The 27,243-nt window shown below is 44.2% G+C and overlaps 2 protein-coding genes across 2 annotated transcripts in view; both read right to left on the bottom strand.

The window, feature by feature from the left end:
- Window positions 1-9,715, bottom strand: part of LOC133983922 (forkhead box protein O3-like) — a 25,425-nt gene extending 15,710 nt beyond the window's left edge. The window contains exons 1-2 of the mRNA XM_062423134.1: window positions 9,652-9,715; window positions 1-9,231 (exon numbers count right to left, since the gene is read on the bottom strand). The exon at window positions 1-9,231 is cut by the window's left edge and continues 15,710 nt beyond it. Coding sequence (XP_062279118.1) covers window positions 7,460-9,231; window positions 9,652-9,715 — 1,836 coding nt within the window. The 3' untranslated portion in view covers window positions 1-7,459. The remainder of the gene's footprint in view (window positions 9,232-9,651) is intronic.
- Window positions 1-27,243, bottom strand: part of ppp1r8b (protein phosphatase 1, regulatory subunit 8b) — a 126,741-nt gene that overhangs the window by 56,112 nt on the left and 43,386 nt on the right. The window lies entirely within an intron of this gene.

Below are 27,243 nucleotides of genomic sequence, written 5' to 3' on the forward strand. Positions count from 1 at the left end.
TCTTGTGTGTGTGGACCCCAGGAAGAGTAGAGCTGCTACCTTGTCAGCAGCTAATGGGGATCCAAATAAAGAATAAGAATGTATCTGTGCCCCGTGGGATCCTTCATGGCCTCGGAACAAACAGCTCTTATCTCCTGCGATCGAGTCTGACGCTCCAAAGCTGCTGCCATCGGCCACAAACTCATTAATTACTCTTTAGTATCAAGCCGTAATTAGAGACACCAATCAGGACTCCCGCTCCACCACCCCTCCACACCCACCCCTCCAGCCCCTATTAGCACTCCACATCATACTCTGTGTGCTAGTGAGCTAAGCTAGATGCAGCACACCAGAACAACACTGAGATGAGCTCCCACCCCCATGTATGAGATTAGGCCACGTGCGGTTAGATAGGAGCGAGAGAGGAGGGAGGGATGGGTGAGGCTGGCTGGATGTGTGTTGGAAGAAAAATAAAGGAGGGAGCGAGGAGGGAAAGACAGAGGCAGCAAGGTGAGGGCGGGGAGAGACACAGGGAGATGAGGTGATGTAGACACTCAGGATGAGCATTAATTTGACATTAATTGTGTCATCACCACTTTAGGTCACCCCCTACCCTTGCACACACATCTACCTCTTCTCTTCTCCCACTCCTGATGAGTGGATCAGTGGTGGAGAAGGGAAAAGATCTGATTACATCTGTCTTGTCTGTTTGCACTGGAGGAGGGTTAAACAGGGATAGGAGGAGAGAGGTGGGAGGGTGAACGGTTGGATTCATTAAGGACAGTGATTGGTGTAATAACATGCAAAGGAGAGTAGGGTAGGTCTACCTGCAGACTCACAGTATCTACACAGCATACCCATTTGATTAGGTGAAGTCATGAACAGTGAGATCGTTAGGGTTGGGAGTAAGGGGGGGCGTCATGTAGGCCTGCAAGAATGCATATAGACCCTTCACAAGGAGAGCTATATTGGAGGATTTCCTGGTAGGTCATTTTCTTCTAATCAGGATAAAGTCTGTAGCCCTGGGTACCCACGGGATGTTCAACTTTATCATGTAATCCGTATTATTTTTTTATAAACATTTACAGATGAGATGATTTTATAGTTCATTTTTTGTTTTTCTGAGAAAATAACTAACGATGTCAAAGTTTACAGTTGCCCATGTCATTACTTTTGAGATCTGTTGATTATATTTCACAAAATACGTAACATACTTCAAATAACAACGTGTTATGTCTATAATGTTATAGACTAAGTTATGTAATAACATTTGTTTGGTTAGATAAATCAGATATTTTCCCCTATGTACACATTTCTTCATGTAATACCTACATTTACAAAGGATTTTTAATTTAATTTAATTTTTATTTATATTTAATATATCTCTTGGCTCTTTCTCTTAGTTTTAAAAGCTATTCTACAGTTTGTGATGCTACAGTGGAGAGTTTTGATTTGATGGGTACACATTGTTTTCACAAACTCCTTAGTAGCTAAGACATGTCTTAAGTTCAAATGGTGCCACCAGGTTTAGCAAATCTTTATTTTGAGAACTTAGGAAGGAAGTTGGAGTTGGAGTTGGATTTACAAATAACTGGTACATCCCAGTCCTGGGGCAGATTTCATGAGGCTGTACTGCTTTACGGTACATCTCAACCTGAATGTGACTGCATCTCTTGTGACTGTATTTTCTTTTTCTATGTATTCTCCATTGGTCACTGCACAGAAAGCCCATCCATCCCCCACACCACAGAGCTGGTAGGTAACCTGTAGTATGTTGGGATTCACTGTCTTTTTCAGGGAAACTCCTGTGTGGATGCTCAGGTCTTGAACATTTGCCTTCTGGTTTAAAGCAGTTTTCTGCTCTCTAGGCTACACCTCACACCTTCACAGGGAGTCAGGGACGATGTGTATTTTGTGTCCAGTATTCATTTTCCTGCACTCCCACTACATAGCTTCAGTGCATCATAGCTTTTATTGGATCCAAATGACAGAGAATTTCTATATAAGCCTTCAAGCAACTATGAAGCATAAAGATATCATTGCACTGAAAAACATGAATTTAGCAGCAAGTAACAAGATCTCTTTTTTAGAATGATAAAATCAATTTGTTTCTCATTAAGGACAGATAATGTCATCAAGCTTATCTTTATCTTGGAAAGATATTCAATCTATTTTTCAGCAACAGCCCACAAGAAATTGCATAGTTGATGCAGTGATATCCCAAAACCTCAATTATAAGAAAGCTACATGGTTTTTTATTCTTTAAGTCTTAAAATTTCTGAACTGATAAAGTATGGGATTTAATTTATTTATTTATTCTAAGACACAGTCTTTGATTCAAATACAAACAGAAGAGTAGTCCGACAACCAAAATTCGAAGCATAGACTGGAAACTGCTATCCCAAATTGATTGACAGGTCTTTTAATACATGGACTAACAGCAGACAACAACTGAATCCAAGTTATTAATGTTTGCTGATGCGGTTAAGGTTTGTTTACATCGATGTGATGAAATGTAAGCCATCTGAAGTGATGCAAAGACTCCTCTGCGGTATAGTTTATAGAGCCTCTCATGCCTTTCATGACTTGAGTTACTGGAATAACATATATGAAAATGTGATACTAGTTTCATTTAGAGCCATTAAGTCTTTAAAAATGCCCTGTATGTCATGAATGATTACTTGATGTCTCCAGATTATAACCTCTCCCATAGACACCTGTCTGCCCCCAGTATGAATGTTGCTGTAATGTTCCAGACCTGGGCTCCACAAAGTTTTTCAACAGTCCTCTACTAATTTTTAGTCAATGACATCATTTTGTCCATTACAGAGTTTTCTTTGCTGTCTGTATTTTCCATTCTCATTGAATCGTTGATGGTTTAACACCTCACTAAGAAATGCTGTCTCAATCCCTGGATCCCAGTAACTGTACCTGTCTCTAAAACTGTCCTCTGTAACCAGGCTTATAGTTCTGATAACTTTACAACTTCAAAATCCATGCAGAGCACTAAAACTACTCTTGGCCCTATTTTAGCAAAAGCACAAGTGCAGTGCTCAAATTTATACTCTTTTAAATCTCACTGTGGCCTTCAATCCAACTTGCTGGCTTTAGCTTCTAAACTTCAAACTGTCATCCCCAAATTCAACAGCTTAGACAGCAGGAGCCCTCTTTTGGTGGTCCATTGGTGTCCCCCATGAACTCTTTCCATGTGGAGTTGATAATGTCAGCATCATTTGGCATTCTTAGAGTAATTCAGACAAGTTAAAAGAGGTGTGTAATCTGTTTTTCCATTAAAAGATACCATGTGGGATTTATTTTTGATCGATTGATTTTAAACATCTGTTTAAGCATCTTTGGAGCTTAGTTACATCTTAAAAGTTATAGCCTTGAATGTATGCAATGACTGTTTTCTTCTACATTGTTCTTCTCTATTTTTTCAAATGGCTTTGAAACAATGCTTTGGAAAGTTATTTATTAATAAAGATAGCAAAGATTATAAAGATGATTATTAAAGCTTATTTTCACAGTGGCTGCAGTAGCTGAGAATAAGTCTTAGCATTAATTCTGGAGGCAGTACATCAAACTCCCCCTTTCTGTATATTGGTGAGTTAATACTTTTTATGAACAATTGAATTTTGGAAGTATAGCATTTTTTCACTTTGCAGTTCGGCCGGAAAGTGAGAACTGCTGAATCCTCATAAGCACTCAAGGACATCTGTACCCTGGAGCCTTGCCTGGGTGGTTCTGTCTGTTAGCAGTTAGCAGTGTCCCCAGTCAGCCTTTAGCTCCAAGGGCGGTCTCTACAGTGATATCACTGGGCCAAGTAAAGAAGGACCTGCTCCCAGATGCTTGAGTGGATGAATAATGACACTGTAACACAGCTTCTCTCACTCGCTGATAATGAGGAACAGAAGAGCAGACCATCCCCGAGGCACAGCACCTGGACTGGACTGCCTTCCTGTCTACCTCAACCTCTATCTCTCTCAGGAGAAAGGCAGGGAAGAGTGAGACTTTGGCCGTACGCCAGACTCCTAGTCTCACTTACACTCAATCACACTCAGTTTGGTCTAATTGTGAAATTATGAAACATCTTATAAAGTTACTGGACCGTGTTTGAGCTCATCAGACCCCCAAAAATGCTTACAAAAACACATTTTAATTGTGTGTTTTTGTGTCAGGCACTTTAGCTTTTAATATACACTGCCTGCTTTCCTCCCTCCACACCTTTCCCTCCACTTCTCACTTGTCTCCCTGCAGAGAGGCTTTGCCAAGTGGAGTCAATTAAAACTGTACATCTAAGTGAGAAATGATTGTTTGAGTGTGTGCATGTTGGTGCGTTTGGTTTCATAACTGTGCCTCTTTGTGTGAATGTGTGAATTTGTGGTATTTTAAAATGTATGTGTGTGAATGTGCATGTGTGGTGTCTGTCTGTGTGTGTGTACATGTCTGCGTGAGTGTAGAGGCGGGGACTCCCCTGGGGCCTGGCAGTATGGCGCTGTAGTGCTGCACACTCCTCCTGTGAAAACGCCTCCAATGGGACTGGGACAGCTGTGACCAACCTATACCGATTCATAGGCCATAACAAGCCTTATGACACACAGACAGACACACACATATATACACACCTATTAATCCAATCCTGCCAACTCTGTCTGGCTGTCTGGGTGCCTACATGTTTTGTCTGTCTATCATGAACTATTTCTCTCTTGCACACACATGCACGCACGCACACACATACATTTCTCTCTTTCTTTCTCAAGCAGAGTCTGAAACACAAGTGATGCTTCCAGACATATGTGAAGGCACTTTTTTCCCTATTTTTCATTCATACAGCCCATTCCTCCTGCCTCCCACGCAGAGACTCGGTGTCCTGGTCAAACACGACTGCCAAGAGGGGTTGTCTGCATGTGTGAAAGGACTTATGTTTTAAAAATGATACAAGCTGGGCAATAAAGAAATAAATTCACAAGCAGCACACATTCATTCATCTTGGCAGCTACTGTGTACAAGCACATGAGAGAAACAGCATTTGACAAGCACAAGTAAGCTTAGGAAAACCCACTTCTGTGTCTCTGAATTATAAGGAAAAGGTCACTTTGTTGTGTTTTCATGAATAACAAATGTATCTTTATGGTCATAGTCACACAAATGAGATAAGACAAGGAAGTCTTTCTTTTAATTTCATTTATTTAACAGTCACCAGATGATGAGATACATTCTCTTAAAAAAGAAATAGACAACAAAACTGATATTCTTTTGAGATTTTAAAAACTATTATACAATATTCTTAATATATAGATTTTGTACAAAATAAAAGTAAAAGGGGAAAAGGGAGAGTGACATCTTAAAAAACAGAGAAAAAAAGAGGAAGGGATAGGAGTTGACTTAAACAACTACCACATTTAGGAGTGACAAAGACCAATCTCTTTCATAAATAAATATAGGAAAATTAGACATCATATATAGCTTTCTTTCCAATAGCAGGGCATTGCTAATGTCTGTAGCACAGGTTTTTAACATAACTGCTCTGTGAGGCCCATTTGCTTAGAAAATTCCACACATTTTCCACCCAGAGATTAACTGGAACCAGTGCGGCTAAAAGCCCTGAAATAAAGGTATTTACCTCAGTAATGGGTCTGATAGTCTGTGCCGTGCTTGACCTTTGGCTGTAACAATAACCCCCACCCCACCCTTAACCCTCTTTTATACCTTTGTGTGCCGTACTTGGTACAGACCAAACGCAGTGAGTCTCCTAGAGGGAACTAAAGAATAGGGGTGTCCTCTTTTTTTCTCTCCCAAGGCCAGTGAGAAACAATCTTCAGACTCCCCCCACTCACAAACACAGAGACAACTGAGCGGAGCACATGTGGGAGGGTGCACAGTATTGGAGCAAAGGAAGGTCATACTGCACTACCAACATCATTTCACCATTGAATTCCATCAATCCTTCCATAGATATTTCAGTGCTGTCCTTGTTGGCCCTTAAAATTTCAACAATACAACAACAACTACAAGACAACAGAATAAACACACAAAAAGGGGATGCGATTGGCTGTGGGGCTTTGCAACCCTGTTTGACATAGAATTATGCCACTCAGATTGGCTGATTGTTTTCTCCTTAAATCTCTCTCTTTGCACTGCTTGAAGTGTTTGAAGCTCAGGGTATAAGCAATGAAAACATGGGAACAAGGAAACACAAAATACAGACAATGAGCATGATTTACAATACAGATACACTACCTGTTTTCAGACACACACACCCAAACAGCATGGAAACTGAGGCTGGTGATTGATCCCACTGTAACAACAGACTTTTGTTCTATCCTTGTCTCCATCTTTTCCATTTGTACCCTCTGTGAGCAGGCAAGCGGTCAGTGACATTGGCCTCCTCAGAGCAGGACAGCAGGCAGAGTGACTTGGCGTTAATCACAGTTTTGTCTCACTTTCTTGGCACATTAAGCCGGAGAGGCAAGTGGCTGCCTGGACGGCCGGGGTGAGAGATGGGAGGACAACACGTTACATTCTCAATAATGACGCATCGCTGCCGCATCACTTTGAAGATTAAAAGCAAGATGCTGAATTTCAATCAAGCTACGTTAATGGCTCGGTGTGAGGAATGGTCATTTTGTCTCCACTGGCAGGCAGAGAGAGAGAGGGAGAGGGATACAGAGAGAGAGAGAAACTAGCACGAGAAGCCCAGGTGAGACAAAGTGATGCAACATTTTAATTCAATGAATTGCATGCTAGCCAGTGATGATAAAATCCATTTAACGATGTATTGACAATATTCTCTAAACAATGTCAAAAGGGCATTAACAAAATTTTACATCCAATAGAAAAGTCAAAGTGCCAAGATCTGAATGTGTGAAGCTGTAAATAACAGGACTGCTGATCTAAGATAATTAATTCGATCTGATGAGCATGTGAATGTCATTATCATTAAACTGCTTTCAGATCAGAAATCTATTTTTGTAGAAAAAAAAGTCCCTACTGCTGACAATGACAGTCTTTGAGAAAAGGAGTCCAATGTAATTCAATGCCAAGATTACTTTATCAACTTGTGATTTCCTCATTTTTTCCTGTCAAATACTGCAGCCACCTACTGTAACAAAACATGCCAAGCTCTGCCTGAGCTGCTCAGTGAATGCATTGCACTGCGAGATGTGACCCACTTGCAATAAAGTGCATTGAGAGTTCAGCTCTCATGTTAGATGAGAAGCGATGTTGGGCAAGCACAGCTGAGAGATTGTCATCACAGTATAGCTGATATGAGGAAAAACCTAATGTGACATGAACTAGATCTCTCGGGAGGGGAGGGGATCAAAAGAGGAGGGGGTGAAAGAAGAATTGTCAAGACAACAAAGAAAGACAGGAGTGTTGGTCCTATAGTCTCTGTGTCAAGTCAGGAATGTCACAGTTGAGCACAGTGCTTTATGGGTAGGGTAGTTCTTTCTGAGGGCAGGGTGTGTTGTCCTGGACTTCAGCCAGGAACCCAGCTCTGGTTGCTATGAGCTTGCTGTGGACCAGCAAGTCCGCTCATCCCCATTCCCATGCCCACAGTCACGCCCATGCCCATCCCCATTCCAATGCCCACACCCTGAGCTAGGGAGCAGTCAAAGTTAAAGTCCATCTCCTCCCCAGAGTCCAAAATGTCATGGAGGAGGATGGACTCCATATCACAGTCCAAGCTGCCATGGAACATGTCAATGTCCAGGTCAGCTGGTAGTCTCTCATGGGGGTGTTGTTGGTGATAGCCATGGTAATTGTTATTTCCACTACTGCCCCCCATCCCCTGGCAATGGTGGAACAGTCCATTTGCCATGCCTTGGTGTTGTGGGTCAGGGTAATGGTTGTGACGGGGGTGTGGGTGTGGAGCAGTGGCTACATGACAGGAGTCCTGGGGCATGCCAAGCATACCTGCTGGGTTTGGGGGCAGGGTGGTGGAGGCAGGGAGGTGGGCATGTGAGGGGGGACTGTACAGGTAGGGAGCTTTGTGGCTGTAGGTCTGCAACTGGTTGCTGTTGCCACGTGGGGTCAGGGCTGGAGCCCCGGGTGGTGTGTGGTTATGGCTCTGGCTGAGGTTGTGACCGTTGTGAGTGAGGCTGTGAGGTGAGTTGTGGTTGGTTACATTGTTGTGATTATGAGTAGGAGTATGGTTGTGAGTTCTGTTATGGCTATGGGCTGAGCTGTGACTAAGCGGTCCATTGTGGCTGTGGCTGTGACCATTGTGGTGTCCAGGGTGGTGGGTGTGATGGTTGGAGCTTACTCCATTACAAGCTTGGCCCATCATGGGATGGCTCTCTCTCTCCTGTCCCAGCATCATGTCCTTGGCACAGTATTGCTGCCCAACTGACCCCCCTGTTAGCAGACTCTGCAGGGCATTGGTGCTGGAGTATGCCCGCATGGTTCCAGAAAAACTGGCTGGCTTGTTCTCCTGAATGGTCTGCATGGGCGAGTGGTGGCGCAGCATCCCCATTCCTGCTGCACCATACACACTTATGCCATAGGAGTTCTGCCCCTTCACTCCAGAGCTGTAGTGGTAGACAGGGGTTTGGTGCTTATGTCTCCCAACAGCAGGATGCTGTTGGTGTTGCTGCTGTGGGTGATGGTGATGATAACCATCCTCCATCAGCTGTTCATCAAGACTGATGGCACCTGTCAGGTTAGCCAGCTGAGGCAACTGCTCAAGGGGAGGACAACGATTCCCTGCCCCCATGGATGGGGACCGGGCACTGGTCGGTGAGGGGTAGAGATGGGGTGAGGCGGAACAGGAAAGGCCTCCCTCCTCTGGCTCCTCTGGTTCTCCCTCAGCAAGGATGGGTGACAGACGCCCACTCAGGGTGGAGGCTGATGAACTGGCCCTTGAGTGAAGTTCTGTCCAGGCATCAAACTCTCCATCTGTCCCGGATGTACCTCCAGCAACTGGGAGGCCTTTACGTGGTGGGCTGCCATGGTCAGGGGAACCCTGGAGCCCCACAACAGCAGACCCAGCTCCTATCCCAGGACGTCCAACCCTCTTGCCCCTAATGCGACCTTTGCTCTTTAGATATTTGGTGCTGTTGTCCATGGAGACTGCTCGTCGGCGCGGGGACTTGCCCATCTTCCCTCCATCTGGGTTCAGCATCCACCATGAGCTCTTCCCTGTCCCTTCATTCTGCACCCGAATGAAACGCGTGTGGAGGGACAAGTTGTGACGGATGGAGTTCTGCAGAGAGACAAGAGAGACAGTGTGAGAAATTAAATGAAATTGCACTACATATCACACCATTTATTATTTGTACATTAAATGCCTCTCTTAGGTGAACATTTATACATGACACTTTAAAAATAAACATAAGATATAATATCAAATGTTTAGTAAGAATTTTTGATTTTTTTTAGAAAAATCAGCAATTCAAACAAACCTTTTCACAGCAACAGCTGTCAACACTGCTTATAAATCATTCAATCTATACATGCTGAGTCATAGACAAATTGTGTCAAATTATCAGGTTGCTTCCATGTCTATTATCAGATACACCAAACACACAGAGGTAGATACTCAACTCTCTATGCAAACAGTGTCAACCAAAGTCACAGAGTCAGAAAAGAGAGAGCACATTTACAAACGCAAACATGTTCAAAGGACAACTACAGCTGGAATGGAGAAAGACCCGGTCAGCCTCAACCAACCTGAAATGACCTGAAACTCAATCTTGAGACACTCTCCTGTGGTCATCAATTCTCCCACTTTCATTTCCATCAATCCATCTGTCCTCCTCTACTTCTCCTTTCAGCCGGGCTGATGTAAGCTGCTGTGGTTGGGCTTACTGTATGTTTGAAGTCGGTGCCAGTCTGGCTTAGTGCCAGCCCTGTCTCTTTCACTCTCGTAGCTTGAATGGGGGGGATGTATCACAAGATTGAGCCAGGAGCAAGAAAGGCTAATGGATGTATCCCACCCTCCAACATCTACCTTCACTGCCTATCTCCACTGCCTTCCCCTTTTCTGTCTTTATCACAATCCTTCCTTCTCTTTTGTCACTGAGTGCTACATTTTTCTGACTTACTGACTTATTGCAAACACTTCTGTGCTCACAACAGTTATTTTCCAGTCCTGCTTTCAATCTCTATGCCTTCAATTATTGTTTGTCACCAATTACTTTGCCATTATTCCTCCATGGCGGCCATGTACAGTCACTAATAGTAATAGTAATTCATAGGATATAGTTGTTGTTTTTTTACTATCATTTACATCTCAAGGGTTGCTGAATGCTGAAAGTTCCTGATGTGAGTCTGTCGTTGCAATTCTGCTCTTTGTTGTATGCAAGGCATTTTGACACTCAAGTAGGAAAATATCAAATCAAAAGCACCTCCTGTGGTTTAGGAATATACTGGTACAATAGATTGTTTCAGATTGAGGGGTACTCACACTTCTACCATCTCCATTATGTTGTGGATTATTTGTATTCACACTGAACTGCACGGCAGGGAAACAAATAAATCAAATTGCGGCAGCGAACACATAAAAGGGAGGCAACTGAATTCAGGTGATCTGTGAATGCCTCCTTGGGTTATCTCGCTGTGACACCTCCGGCATTGGGTAACCATGGCAACCTGGTAAACGTGCAACGGCAGAACTATATCATATTGTGGTGAGAGTCAAGAGAGAGAGAGAGAGAGATGGAGGGAGAGTGGGGGATGGGGGAAAGGATGCAAGAGGAGGCGGTTGTTTGATGCTGCTGCTCCAACACTAAACAGCCTTTCATCTCGGCAGTGCAGGTCCGCAGGGGATGCCCGCTCCCTGCTTCTGACGGCTTTTCAACGTGCCGCGCCAACTCCCTGTCTCACCCTGGCTGGATCATCCACCTATCATACCACTCCAAATCATCCCCATCAAGTCCTGTGCATGCCTGAATTAAAACATATGTAAGCTTTCATGCCATTCCACCACGGCTGATTGTAAATGGGGCATCTTTCACAGAGCTGAACCACTTCATGCTGCAACTCTGTGTGACTTGTCTGATTCAAATCTCGATTTATCCCCGTATGAGGGAAGAGCAGCCCCATTGAACTTGGAGGGATTTGTCATCATCCCAAACCCTCTTTATCTGATGAATCCACCTGCTAGAGAGATTTGAGAGATTTCGGACGGTAGCCAGCCGTGGCATCATCATCACTAGCTGCTGGCTTCCTGTCGTGCAGTTTTCCACCACATGTTTTTCTTTGTCATCCTGTTTGTGTGTATGTGTGTTTTAGAATCTAAGAATAGCGCAGGTTGTAGGTGGTTCCACTGTGGGTGTGGTTCTATCCGCCTTCTGTTCCCTGAGTCTGAGTCAGGGGCAATTTGGCCAGCCTATGGCCCTCACGCCCCCGAAACAGGCAGTCACTGCTAATCCCCCTCCATCCCCGAGTAATCCCAAACAATCCGTGGCTAATCCCAAGTTGATTCAGGGGCACTCCCAGCTGGGTGTCTCACATGAAGCCATGCCAGGTCACCATGGACGCAGCGGGCAGCCCAGATATGCTATGATCCAATAGTAATACTGAATATAGGGAGTTTGAGATGTGGGAAATAGGGACACTATGACGCTCTATACAATGTTGTGCTAAACTATTCCAAATGTTTGTCTTTGTATTTTAGCAGGTGATTTCTAAGGCAATGAGCTGATGTTAACCATATTTTTGATGCCTCCATCGAATCAGCTACCTTTACTATGTGTTCTGTCCTTGAGGGGTGGCTTTGCCACATTTTTACCCCTACGGGTTGAATAGAATAAAATTGAAAACTTTATTATGTATTAAATATTCATAAAATGGAAATTCTCTTTCAGCCCCCTGGCTTGCTGAGGCAGACGGATGAAGCCCACAGAAACATACAATGACAGAGAGGAACACACACATCACACGCCTGGGTCCAGGAAGCTACTTCCTATTCAAATCATACCCCTTTAATACAATGGGCCTTGTGGAAAGGTCTCTAAATAATGAATGAACCAGTGGCTGGGCTTATGCAGAGAGATGCACTGCCTGGTCCCATAATACTGAAAAGAACAGACAGAATCATAATTATTGGTGTGAGTTCTTTGTTTTGTTATTCGGGACATCTACCCTCACCAACCAAATACAACTAAATCAGGTTGAAAGGGGTTAATTTGGCCATAAACTAAAAGAGGATAACAGCAACAGTTTTCAGACCTATCAAAGCCAATTAAGATGAACAAGGCGTTCTTGGTTGCAAAAAAGCAATCAGCTTGGGTTCAACTCTCATTAAGGCCTAAAAGTCCTGATAGCTGATTTAGATATTTAGACAACAGATACCAAGCCACAGGACAGGCTTCTTTGTCCTCAGATTAAAAGCTTAGGCTCTTTCCGAACAATTCTGACATGATGACACTTCGTTTTCCAAAACACAGGTGGCCTAAGTACTAAGAGGGTTTTTCATTGGCTCAAGGAAGGAAGGAAGGAAGGAAGCCAGGTATTCAAACAACTTGTGATTCTGTTCCAACAGATTATTTCTTAATACTTGTTGATAAACCGAAACAGTTTCCTGGTATTCATCCATAATAATCTCCTTCAGATCCATTCATTCAGCTTTTGGAAATTTTACAATACTAATCAATTGCTCTACTATCCCCCCTCCCTTCATTCATGCAAACTCAGTTTGATTCAGGGACTGCAGGGGCGTATTTAGTGCTGGGAATCAATGAAATTTAATGGCTATCAGTGCTGAGGCTTAGCACACATCAAAGCCTGACTAACTACACAATCCACCTGCAGTATGAGGCCAATATGGGTGCTCAATATGCCATATCCTCACTGTTAGCAGAATAATGTCTAACCGCCACAGACTTGTGAGTTAAGTAATTGTGCCCACTTGCCCAAATTGGCTTGGTTCCCAACACATCCTTTGATACTCAGATTTCAGTCAGGCAATATTGTTGGGAGTAGATGTATTATGGGGTTAGGGGTTGTTATGTTAGGCCCAATGGTATGTCTGGGATAACCTGACTGGCATGGGGGGGCGGCTATGCTAAGGGGTACAGGAGGAGGTGGAGGGACCTGGGGATGAGTGGTGGGAATATAGAGGTACAGCTAGGGGCCCCTCCGAGCCACACAAAGGGGTGCCCTGAAAATGCCCCCCACTCACCCCTTCCCCCTCCCTCAACCCTCCATCAGATCCCACTCATGGTTTTTCCCGCTCACACACCCACACACATGCTCACACACACAGGGGCGAGGAAACAGGTCAAATGGTTTATAGGACCCATCTTGTGGCAAATGTGCACTCATTCAAACAGAACTGAGTGAGGAACTAAGGACTGTGAGTGGGGTCTGGGAAGCGGCAAAAAGAAACCACTCACCCGATTCAAACAACCTCAAGGGTGAAGCAGTGTGGTGCGCTTGCCCAGCTAAGAACACAGCAGCTGTTCTTGTAGTGGCACCGGGTAAAGCCGTTTGCCACACTCGACTGGTATTACCAAACCATTTCATGCAGAATAGAGCCATTATGTATTGTCAAAGGGTATCCCTCTATGGTGCACATTCATTTGATAAGCCTAAATCAAGGGGGAGTAACAGAAGCGCTAACTGTGTTTATTGTGATGCTGTTTTTGCCTGTGCAGAAGGCAGGAGGGATCAGGGGGAGGGGAGATTTCAACACAAGCAGTTTTGTTCAGCACAGGAATGAGTTTTGTCAGCTAAGCCTGTCTCCAGGCTATTGGTGGAAATTAGCGCCGGCTAAATATTCGCTTTCCGTGATTGATGTCACGGCTCGCGTTGTCCCTTTGAAGGGAAATAAAGAATTTAGAACCATGTGGATTAATAGGGACAGGGTTGGGGGAATTTTATGTGTCTGAAGGGGACTTGAAGAGGGACTAAAGGGCCTAATGGCTGCACAGATATGGCACAATGGAGCTGAGCCGATAGGGTGTATCAGAGAGTGAGAGAAGACAAGTGAGACTATGACAGTGAGTACAAGAAAGAAAATTGGAAATTGTTTGTGTGTGTATGTGTGTGTGAGATAGAGAGTGAGAGAGAGTGAGTGTGTGAGACAGAAAGAGAGAGATGTAGGCCTAGCTATTTGCCTGAGAAGCTCAGAGTCAGATGATTAAAATCCCTTTAGGAGGCTTCTTTAAGAGAGACAGATGGGCAGACAGGCCTGTTTTTGGAATGCAATCAAATTGAAAAGATTAAAAAGGAGTCTCTTTTATTAGGAGGTGAGAAACAGTTACTTCTCTGCCACATGCCATCATTGCCTCCACAGCAGTGGTCACGACTGCATTGGCATGCAAGGCACATTACAGCCCTTGTTGAGAGAGAAAATAACCTGAGATTAGGAATTGTATCTATTTTAGTATCACTGTGGGGTCTCTGACGATTGGCAGCATTTATAATTTCTTGTTGAAAAAACAGGAAGAAGTCAAAACCCCCAGCCTTTAATTTCTTATGGATAATTACTGAAAAGCTAAAGCAAGCTCGAGTAACTCAAGGAATTTTTGCAAATAGTTGTAGTTATTACAGACAGAACTTTCACTTAATGTCAACGCCAAATCTGAACAGGTACGATTCAAATGTGTATTCCCTAGGCTCCCATTGTACTTGAATAGACTGAGTTTGCACAGTAGAGTGATTCAAGCACTGTGAAAGGTGCGCTGTATTCGACCCCATTATTCTACAACACTGCAGGAGTGCCATTTATGAAAAGGCTTAAAATGGAAAGCAAGTGTGTGGTAGTGTGTCTGGTAGCCTCAGATCAGGAAGTGGCTGTGGAGAGGGGTGTAATGGAGTTGGTGGGGGATTCCTGCCTGACTGTGCACTAATTGCAGCCAATGGCTGGCGACTCATCAGCCATGCCCACCCTGGCGCCAAAGGAATGGTTGGCATTGGGGTGGCAGGTTGTGGGATACAGAAGGGCTGCCACAGCTTTGGTGGGTAAAAATAGATGCTGACAGATTAGTAGAGCATCTGAGACCCGTATAGGGGATCGGAAAATCCGCTCACCTGATGCCAGGGACAGCTGAGTGTTTCCGGTGGGCACAAAGGGGACACAATCTGGGCATCACGTCTGACACCCACGCACACAAAATGGAGCCTCAGAGTGGGTGTAGGCACATGAATAAGCACGTGCCACAGAATAGTATGGGTGTGGTTTTTCCACTGGGACCTGCAAGGTAGGCAGACCTCACACCCTCCCACCGAGGATTCACACAACAGGTGCTTGGGCTTGGCCACCTGTGGGGCCGGCCGCCTGCTCGCACTTCACACCTCGTCTAGGGAGCAAACTAACATTTTCCACTGGGCTTGCCATGCTTTTGTTAAAGACCAACACGTTTCTGGAGAGGCTTTTATGGCTCTTTTTACAAGATCGGCAAGATTTGCATGTGCGCAAGTCAATCTGCATTTATGTGAGCGCCTGTGTGTCTATATTTGTGTATCAGTCCATTTAATAGCCAACAGGCACAGTGTGGTTTTGATTATATTGAAACCTCCCTCTGCCGTATACAAAGAAACTGTCGGCCAACAATGGAATCAATGCAGGCCCAGGCTTTTTTCACACTCTGCCTCCACATAATCTCATTCATAACAATGAGAATCTCATTTCCCACATTCTAAAGGTCAGTGCACACCTCTGATCACACTTTAATAAACATCATTCTCAGCGTTTAATTTAATTTCAGCAGAGCAGGAAACTCATAGGCAGCCATGCACATGCCATGCAAAATTCATTGGATCGTCCCTTTAATTGCTTCAATTTCACAGTACAGAGAAGAATGACCGCAATCACTCTGGAGAAAAAAATAATGCACAAATACACTAAAACACAGGCACACATCTGCAGACAACACACACACACACACACACACACACACACACACACAAACACACATACACACAGAGAGAGAGAGAGAGAGAGAGAGAGAGAGAGAGAGAGAGAGAGAGAGAGAGAGAGAGAGAGAGAGAAGATAAGTAAAGACAGTCAAGTGCCAGTTTTTGTTACATTTTAATAATAATACGCCTCACAATTTCTTCTGGACCAGCACCAAGTAGTGCCTCCACATTTCTTTTGTCATCACACATTTTAACTCTCACCTAAATTGGAAAACTGTACCAAACAAACACACATACATGCTCACACAGGAAAACGCACACACTCACTCACACACCTAAATTGAACACACATGCCAACATGACACAAAGCCTGGCACACCGGGCACACTCATTACCGCAATGCCAAGCTACCAGTTGCTAAGGAGACCTGTGGGAGAGGGAGGGTTCCTTGTTGTTGCCATAGCAGCCAGCTTGCTCCCTGCCAACTCTCTCCCTCAGGGAGAAACAAGGCAAGAGGTGGGGGGTGAAGTGGGTAGAGGTAGGGGGCAGCGGTTTAACAGGGCTATGAGGTGCAGAGGAACTTCATTAGCCATCGGTGTGTGCCGCACCAACCACTGGTCCCCATCAATGCCTACCCACATGCTACACTTCAGCCTGCAGACTTCCACTTACTCACGCACAGCCCATACACTCCCACTTGTTCGCACACCTATATGGAGAAGACGATTGAGAGTGGCATGCTTAAAATGAAAAGCACGGAGTTGGGGGGAGATGTGTGTGTGTGTGTGTGTGTGTGTGTGTGTGTGTGTGTGTGTGTGTGTGTGTGTGTGTGTGTGTGTGTGTGAGGTGGGGGGGGTCGAATATATCTGCAAGAGGAGGGGTTGAGAGGGTAGAGGTGAGCGAAGAACTAAAAGAAGATGGGGGAACAAAGGAGAGTCTAAAGAGGGTCTTGAATGTGGGGGCCCGCTTGGAAGAGTGGTAGGGATCTGAATCACAGAAGCTTAGGTATAAGGTTTTATGGAGGGAGGCAATTGTCTCTGTAACCATGGCTCCCCCTAACCAACCTTGACCTTCAGCTACAGCCTTTATCCTTCAAGCCAAAAAATATCACTGTACAGCCAAGTACTTATAGTATATTGTATATATGCATTTTCTATACATAATGCACTACAGCAACCGTTGGTTTCATCTCATTTCAGCATCCCTTTAAGTACCATGTATCTTGCAGGTGGCATTTATGACCATCAATCACAATTTTCAGATTTATAATTTCCAAAAGTGTAGATGGAAGGGTAAATCAAAGAAACAATGGTTTTAAAAGCATCCATATTAATGTGTACATGAACTCATAAATAAGGATGAAATCAACAGGATGAGTAACTGTAGTGTAAAAATTACTCAGTCACCCCTCGCTAACTTTGATCGGTTATATCAATCATCAATATATGATATGACAATAACATGCATAGAGAATACATGACAATGATAAGCATTTTTAAAGGCTTTATCTATACATTATATATATCTACTTTGCATAGCTTTTTTTGCTCGAAGCCTTAGTGTAGATAGAAAACCAAATGGTGAAGAAAATGAATTTATGTTAGTGTGGATATCCTGTGGTCAGCCTCCGAAACAAGAAAATCAAGGTGTCAGGTCAAAGTGATTTCTGTATTCGGGGGCAGTGCTACAGATTGATAACCCGATAACTCATGATACCCCTGACTGCCTCATATTCTCAAGTGCCGGTATACAGTTTGAACGAAGACGATTTGGTCTGAATGAACTCTATGTGGTTATATACAGTGAAGAAGGACACCCAACACCCACTACGCCTCTCTACCCCACGACCCAATCTTGACCAATTCAATCCAAGCTCGTAAGAGAGACAAGGTAAAAAAGAGAAGAATATAGAAGGCAATACTCTCTTGTCCAACTGAGGAATGAAGAGATGGTGGACAAGAAAAGGCAGGATTTACCCCTCCTTCTCCTTCCCTCTTCTCTCCATTTCCTGAAACAAAAAGAGCCCAATTAAGTCAGTTTGAGTTAAGGTTGTGTGTGTGTGTGTGTGTGTGTGTGTGTGTGTGTGTGTGTGTGTGTGTGTGTGTGTATGTTGGGGGGTTGTGGAGGCAAAAATATGTATTAATGCCTATGCAATAAATGGAAATAGGGGGAAACATACTTTAAGTTGTGAAGACTGTCTGAGAGGGGGGGGGAAGGTTTGTTGGGGTTGGGTGGGGGTTGGCTCTCCTTCTCGTTGTTCTCTCTCTCTCTCTCTCCCTCTCTCTCTCCAGCCTAACAGGGCCAAACTTGCTCTCAGCTCCTCGACGGGAGATGCTGAAATATTAATCGCCACGCTCCAGCCGCAGACTAGTGAACACAATCGCTTCAAACTCCCACCCTAATGAGTGTGTTCATGAATGGCTAATGTGCACAGATGGGGGGCTGATGACTGGATAGATCGCAACGGGGAGGTGAGGGAGGGAGGGATGTAGGGAAGGGGGAAAGTGAAATTTCGGCGGGGCGTGGTGCTAGTGGCGTGGGTGGTTGTGTGTGTGTGTGTGTGTGTGGGGGGGGGGGGGGGGCAGAGACATGCCATGACCTTTTAAGAGCCTCCTGAAAACTTAATTAAGACTAACCCTGCGATACTCTTTCTTTCTTTTACTCCCTCTCCCACATATACACACACACACACACACACACACACACACACACACACACACACACACACACACACACACACACACATTTAAAAAATTCTCTATGATCCCTCCTCTCTCCTTTGAGTGCATGCCGACTGTTTACCCCTTTGCCCTTTGCACACACACCCCGCTGAGCTGATGTACAAAAGATTTCAGGGGATAAAACTTCAAAATGACTCACGCAGGCTTTTTATGAGCATGCCAATTTCTTGGTCGTGTTAACACACATATGCATCCTGAGATAAACAAAAACACGAGTAGACATTAAAACTGCAGAAGCAGGTATGTCTTTCCTCGCCCCCTACATGGATACATCTCAGAGAGAAGGTGGAACAAAATGACAGGGCTCTGAAGAGCAAGGTGAAGACCTCTTTCACCTTAAATGCCATTAACTTCCTCAGAGAAGTTTAACCGTTACATATCACTGATGGAGTGAATCCTAACTTGCTTTGCACCCTCTCCAGAGGGAGCTTGTTCTTTAGGAATGTTAAAGCTTTACATGCATAGTTTATGGCCGAATCTAACCTGTTCTTTCACTCCTGGGTTGCATTTTTGCTCCAGAAAACCTCCATTTCATCATTGACTGTTCCCCTCATCATCATTTTAAGTTGGCTTGTGTACTCACTGACGTCAGAAACATTATTGAGATAACATGTGGAGAGTAACAGAAATGCGGGTTAACGCGTCTTCTCAGGACTCTCTATTACTATAGAGGCCACCTACGGATTAAGTGCACCCAGCGTGCGGACGCATACAAAGACACACACACACGCACCGACATGCATACACTCTCAGCATCTAATTAGAGGAATGAGATGGTGTGACCTAATTCCTAACCTCTCCTCTGCAGTTAGGATCGGGGCCTCGGCTTGGATCAGTTGGATTAAGGCGGGAAAATGGAAGGTAGCTGACAGTATAGGAATGGAATAGGATTGGAAAAGGATTGGAAAATGGGTAGTAATGGGAAGGGGAGTTATTTTTGGTATCAAAAATGATGATGTATTGATGCCACCACAAAGCCATATTTCAAATTAATATCTACCTACCCTAAACAGAAGGCTTCCTAATAACATACCATGCTGGACTGTGGGTTGCAGACCTTTTCTCCTGTTTCTTCAGAGAATAGTATGCTTCCATTTTAAATCAACATGTCAGACAAAACCTAAAAATATTCATACTAAACATAACTGGCCAAGTTAATTGTGTATGAAAATGTGTAGGAGACTGAAGTGAGATATTTTTGCACAACAAATTAATTTAAATAATTAAACTAGCTTTTTTACTTGTTTGCTATTAAAAAGTTCAATTTGACCCATTACTAGAGTTAAATGAAAAGATAGATACCACTCACTCTATACTTATATACCGCTATAAGACTACAGCCAGCATCTGGTTAGCTTAGCTTAGCAGAAAGACTGGAAACAGGTTATCTACCTGAATATTATGCAGCTTTCTGAAGTATCTAAGACCCACAATTTGTTTGTTTTTACACTTAGGCTTATGTACTGATTGAACAAACAAGATACAGTATGTTAATTACTGAGCTTTAGAAGTGCTGGTAAGTGGATTCTGTCACCTTTGGACAGAGCCAGGTTAGCGTTTCCCTCCTGTCCCCAATCATTATACTAAGTTAGCTTACCTGCTGCTTGCTGTAGCTTTATATCTACTGGACACAAAGGAGAGTGGTGATGATCTCCTTACCTAACTGCCAGCAAGAAAGCAAATTAGCATCTTTCCCAAAATGTCAACTAGTTGCTATAAACACGAGTTACAGCTGTCAATCTAACTATGTTGCTAACTACTTAGGTTGTGCCAGGTTGCCATCAGACACCACAGAAATGAAGCAGTTCCATAAAATGAAAAGCAATTGGGACAATAGTAATTTTTCGTAGTTGCAAGCTTATTTGAATTGCCAAGAAGTGGAGGTTTACATCCACCATCAGCTTCTGGACAAGTCTGATTTACCATCTTCTTAGTTTGCCTATAGGACAACTGCAATCAAGATCAGCCAAAGGCAATACGTTTGCCAAAAAAAAGTCTCAAAAAATCCTCATTTTCAACTACAAATGCCAATTAGATGCTTCCATGCATTTGTGCCACAACATTAGACAGTTACTTTAAAAAATGACCTGCGATGATTCATTGGTGATGCTCAATGAACTTGAAGGGGTTCAAGCAAAATCTACAATATCCCTCTGCTGCCAACAGCAATACTACAATACTACATATTTGTTTTTTATCATACGCGCTGGGTAATAGAGAGACTGTAAGCATCATTAACGAGCAAGCTGTAACCTGTGATCAGCTAGATGGTGTCTGTCTTTCCATCACATGAAAATTCCTGAAGACAGATGCAGCTGGATGGAGGCATATTTACAGTAAGTGCGTGACTGTGAGCACCACTGAGGGGTTCTGTGTGAGCAGATAGTGTGATGGTCACACACAAATACACATCTGTCAGCAGCTATGCATGCGCTGATAGATGTATGTAAGAAAGTGCTACACCTCTGTATGTTTTGTGTGTGTGTGTTGTGTGTGTGTGTGTGTGTGTGTGTGTGTGTGTGTGTGTGTGTGTGTGTGTGTGTGTGTGTGTGTGTGTGTGTGTGTGTGTCACAGCACTCCTGGATGGGGGCTGCAGTGTTTCCGCCTGAGTGCGACTGTCAGTGGGCATCACTCAGCCCGGCAGTGTGGCAGGACGCGGGGATCATTAGTGGAGACGGAGAGAGCGAGAGAGGGAGCAGAATGGAGGAGAGTAAAGGAGAAAAGGGGAGAGAGGGGCAGTGACTGTGTGAGTTGGGCAGTGCGTCTTAATATCCGTCTTGAGAGCATTACACACACGGCAGTGCACTTTCCTCTCAGTCACGCAATCGCCCCACCGCAAAGACCCCAGTGTGGCCCCCTCCTCTGTCATTTTCTCCCCTCTGTCACTCTCCCTCCCTCCATCCATCTTACCCCCTTTCACCCTGCATCTCTGATTGACCCTCTCTGTCCCTCCCCATATCTCTCAAGCCGTGCCCTCACTTAAGCACGGTGCGTTACAGCTTTTCATTTCCCCAGCTCCAGATTTATCCATCCTACTTCCTTTCCTCGCTTACATCTTTCCATTTCAGCCCATTGCTTCCATTTTCCTCAACTCTGCATCGCACAGGCGATCTTCTCCTTGCACTAAGCATCATTGCCACTTGACCTGCTCTTAACCGCAGCAAGGTGAAACAACTGTTCTACACATGTGAGACATAAGCTCTTTGCACTTCTTTTTCCTTCACTTCTCACTCTGTCCCAGCATTACATCCCCTGCAGTTGTTCATACTTTCACTCCTTCACCCATCAGGTTATTCATTTGTACATTTGCTCATCAGTCCATCCATTAATCTGACACTTTGGTAGCTGTATGCTTCATGTCCACAGTTGTTCATCCACCTCTCTCTCTATCACTCACTCACTTAGTCTGAGCAATCCCTCTGATCTCCCTCTATCCCTCCAGGTCTGTGACCTGAGCTGAGATGCCCTCTGCTGAATACCAGAATCAACATGCCTGACATTTAACAAACAGAACGGCTTCTACAAAGCTAGCAGTGTTAGCACAAGTGCTAATTCTCCCCTAGTTTGCTTACTTAGTGGGTTTCCAGGTTCAGGATCCATCTGTTTGTTTTACTGTCATAGCATTTATTATACACAGATTAGGCCTATACTGTAATACATTTGTCCCGGTGAAACATTTGTGAGCTTGGCTCTGGCACCTGCTATGAATGCAGTTTAACATTATGGCATACCGATGATCAATAGTGAAGTGATATCTTGCAGTCTGGCCAGATACCTGTTCTGTTGAAAGATTGAAGGTTTTGGAAGGCATGAAGTCAGAAATAAAACGGGCATGTGAGCATTTGCACAGGGAACATGTGAGCAACCAGGAGCAATAGAGGACAGTGTTACAGCTGCAAGGCAATTAATTGATAAGTCAATAAGTCTCCAATGTATGTGCAACCCTAGTTTATGTCATATAAGTTGAGTTTTTAGGCACACTACCGGCATGGCTCAATGGTAATGTTGGAACACTTTGGTCCAATCCAAAAGAGTTGCGATGAAATTTTGTACAGATGCTCATGGTCCTCAGAGGATGAATCCTACTGACTTTGGGGATCCCTTAACTTTTCTTAAATTTAACAAATACTGGGTTCATGATCAAATACCTGGACATTTAATGACATTCCCATAAGCCTCAGCTGTATTTTGTGCTTAATACTAGTTGTTAGCATGCTTACATGCCAAACTAAGACATTATACCTCCTAAACATCAGCGTTTTAGCATTGCCACTATGAGCATGTTAGCACACTGACATTAGACATATGTCATTAGTTTTAGCTCAAAGCACCATAGGCCTAAGTGCAGTCTTATAGAGTGGTAAGCTTTTCTGTAGACTAAGTCTTGTTCAATTAAAATAAGGCAAAATAAATACTAAGTAAATAACCCATTTACAAAGACACCTTTGTATTTGTAAGCTTACAATGGACATTTAAACACTGAACAGACCAAACAGTTAATTTATAATTGTTATTAAAAAGATTTATAACAATAAAATTAGGTCTTAGATGTACTTCTATGAGGGGATTGGGTTATTTTAATGTAATTAACAGTATTTATGACCAAACAGGACAACCATGTAAATCCCTCATGCATATCCATACTCTCATCAGTGCCAGGTAATGTCACAATCTCGTCTCTGTCTGCCCTCCGTCATTCCTCTCACGCTCACACAAAGACACCTTTCTCATGGCAAACATCAACATTTAGCTCTGCATCTCTCTTACTCTCTCATGCACACAAACTCTGTTGCATTATTACAACCTTTTCCCAATCACTATTCAAGACACACACACACAGCCCCAGAAATGCACAAACACACACTTTCTCTCTCTCTCACAGACACACACAGACACAGCCTTGACCTCGGCAGCATCCCTTCAGCTACACTCTTTCACCTCCTTGCCACTCATCTAGATCTCTCCCTGGCCAGTCTTTGGGCATGGATCACTTGTAAGGATTTGAGAAAAGACTTCACTAAGCTGATTGCTAAAGGGGAGGGGGCAAATTACCGTTGCACAACTGCGTAAAAACCTTCTTGGGTCATGATTTGCCTTATGTAATAGATTTTGTGTGTGTGTGTGTGTGTGTGTGTGTGTGTGTGTGTGTGTGTGTGTGTGTGTGTGTGTGTGCGCGCGTGCGTAAGTGTAAGTGTGTGTGTGTGTGTGTGTGTTCCCGAAATACCACTCCCCCCGCAGCCCCTACCCCACACCATTTACCCATTTTGCACTAATTGAGGGATCTTTTTTCGGAAGCTGTTATTGCATGCATTTAATTATTTATTTTGACAGGAAGCAATCTGGTGGCGAGTGAAGAGATCGTGAATGTGTGTGTGAGTGAGAAAGTGAGAGGTAGAGAGGGAGGGAGGGACAGACAGAGTGAGACTAGGTCAGTGTAGCTTTTTTGGGTAAATGTGTGTGAGGGCAGAGCTACTGAGCTAACTGTACTCTGTGTCTGTGGGGCTTTGCATGTATGAACAACAGTATATAAGAAATTGTGTGTGCATGTGTATGTGTGTATGTGTGTGTGTGTGTGTGTGTGTGTGTTGCATCCCAGTGCATGGCTTTCTGAGTGCAATGGGAGTGCACTAATGGACGCACACTTGAGCTGAAGTGTGCAGAGTGTAGCTGAAGTGCAGCCAAGTCTGGCTTCCAGTCCTGCTTGGAAGCCCTATAATCTACTCTCTACTATTCTAGCTCTCTTTCTCTCGCCCTCCATTTTCCTCACTTCCCTCTGTGTGTCTTTCTATCTCTGTCTCTCTATCAATTTAATATTTTCATCCCCTCTTCATTGACTGAGCCAGCCGGCCCCCGTCTCCCCACTCTCTCCTTATTAAATCTCTTTATCCTGGTTCTGAGAATGAAGACATGTGGATCAGTGTCGTCGCTGACTGGCTGCGGACTTTCCTTTCTTCTTGGTGCCCCTCTCCCTGCTGTGCAGTGGAGAGAATGAAATAAGGAAAGACGACATGCAACCACCAGTAGTCTTGACCTTTATCAAGCTCCAGTGCCTGAGGCGGGGTGAATGAGACATTAAGAAAATGACTGAGCATTATTAACCCCTACTTACTTACACACACACATATATTTAGCACACTGTCTAGTCTGAACAATGGCTCAGATGCCTTTCTCCTTGGACTGCACTTTTCTGACAGTTAAGGATAAGCTAAAGCCAAATGATCAAACTGGGAATAACACTTATGCATTCTGTGTCACGTCACTTAAGAAATAAAATAATGGGAAGATGGCCCAGCCTGCCAGCTCAGATTGTTTAACTGTGATTGATCCCTTGTCGAGCTCCAGCTTCCCAGCACTCCTGCGAATGCCAAGTCCTGTTGAGAATTGATGCTTCATTATAAAGCAACCACACAGGTTCTTCAAATGATGCATCAGCCTCTAAGAGAAAGCTGGACCTGTGGGCCAGATGTTAACCCTGACGGCTGCAGTCCCAGCCAAGCTGTGCTTCTAATGATAGATCATTTCCCTGCCTCTCTGTTCTTCTTTCTTTCTCTTTTTTTTGCCAGTGTGCACAACTGGTGCATGTGCATGTGTGGCCGTCCTTCTACTCCAGTCAATCAATGAGCAGAGACAATTCCCAGAGTGACATTTACGGAGAAGAAAGAGAGCCATTTATCACTTTAGTTTTGGGATAATAAAAGAATGACTGAATGAGCCAGTGTGTGTGTGTATGTGTGTGTGTGAGGGAGAGAGCAGGCAAGAGAGAGAGAGCTAAAGATGAAAAGGGGATTTCAAAAGCACATGAAAGGAGCAGGAGAAATGAGCGAGGGAAGAGGGAAATGAGTGATAAAAAGGCTACTTTGTGGGGAGGACTGAGAGTGTGAAATAGAACAAGTGAGGAGAGAAGAGAAGGCCGTGAGTGACTGACAGCGAAAAAGAGAGCACGAGAAAGAAGGGTAGGAGAAGAAAAAAAAGCCTGGGGTACGGAAAGAAAAAAGGCAGAGAGACAGAGGAGAGGGGATAGAAAAATGCTCACTGCACAGGGAGAAAGAGAGGGAAGAGGCAGAGATGAAAAGAGGGCTCTAAGAGAAAGACAGAAAAGGAGAGAGGAAACAGTCGGAGACAGAGCGAGGCAGACGTGCTGGGTTCATTCAGGGCTATGAGCAGAATCGGCGTTCAGACCTCACACGGTCAGCATACTAAACACCAGACCCAGTGTCCTGACCCAGATTCATGCCACTGACATACAAATCCAATAGGGGGGGGGGGATTTCATCCCCATACTCAATGCCTGACCATATCTCCCCTCAACACCCCCTCCCCACACACACACACAGACATACCCCTCAATCCCAGCTGGTCTCACAGTCACCTCATAACCCAGCAACCTCGCCTAAATACCTCCCCACACACGTGTTGGCTCCCACACAGATTTGCTCACACATGGGTTGCCTTACAGATATACACACTCAGACAGACCTACACATTAAGCCATTTATTTCAAACGCAGTTGCCTCCTTTCAGCTCAGGTGAGCCAACCTTACAACGGGGTGCAACGCTGGTTCCTGACCAACCGCTACCCGAGGTGACCTCTGTAGCTCCATCTATCAGCCGTGGATGCATGGCTCAGCCGCAGCATATCCACCAGCCATTAGCATAACAAGCATCTTTCTTGAACATAACTCTTGCTACTCCTCCTCTCCTCTGCCCTCCTTTTTCTGCCCACCTGCTCAGATCAGTCAACGTTAACTACATTTCCCTTTGTGAGGCGGCTCCCTCCATCACTCGCCGGGACCGCCAAGCTCAGGTAAACTGATCGACGGCCCTTATACGCTCTCCTTTCCCCTCCCACAATCCTCTAGCTCGTGACAGGGCCTTGATGGACAGGCAAAGAGGTGCAAGAGACCCAGCACGTGGCTGCCAGGAAAAGGTCCGGAGATGGAGCATTGTGAAATACACCGTTTAGCTTGGCATACATCATCTCTTTCTCAGGGACAGACACGGCAATATGCGTGCGCATGAACACACACATTTACACACATGCACATGCACATGACCATCAATCGCTTGCATACAAGAAGAGATATCCAACGCAGAGAAAAATTGAATTAGGAAATATGGGCACCATGATTTGTGGGAAGCCAGTTTTGTGGCCGGGAGAGAAATACAGCTTGGAGCACACTTCATCTTATAGTGAGAGCAAATAGGAAGAAGCATCTGTGTTGTTTATCTAAAGCCCCCATCTAGTTACAATGGCTTGATTTGAAATATTCATATACATGTATGACAAGATCAGGCCCATTATGTTGCTCTCTCGGCGGGGCTTCACTGAATGGTCTGAATGGAAACCCATCAGTTAGAGTAAATTATGAAGACAAGATACATTTCATAAGCCTATAGATGGGCATGAAAAGGAGTATTATTGTAGCCTGATATCAGTCATGGCAACACATGTTCTATAGTGTCATCAGTATGATAATATGCTATAGGCTATTTCAAGGATAAACCTACCATTATAATACTTCACAAAGCATATAGCCAAAGGAAAACACATTAGGGATTGTGTAGCGTGCATCATGAGGCATTATATGTCTTGTGTTTTAGATGAAACTGCGAGTAAACAAATGGCACTTCAATCATAATGAACCATAAATCACACAGCCTACTAGGGCTGCAACAAATGATTATTTTCTTTATCAATAATCTGTCACTTATGTAC

The sequence above is a fragment of the Scomber scombrus genome, chromosome 7, assembly GCF_963691925.1.
Source record: "Scomber scombrus chromosome 7, fScoSco1.1, whole genome shotgun sequence".
NCBI lineage: Eukaryota > Metazoa > Chordata > Actinopteri > Scombriformes > Scombridae > Scomber > Scomber scombrus.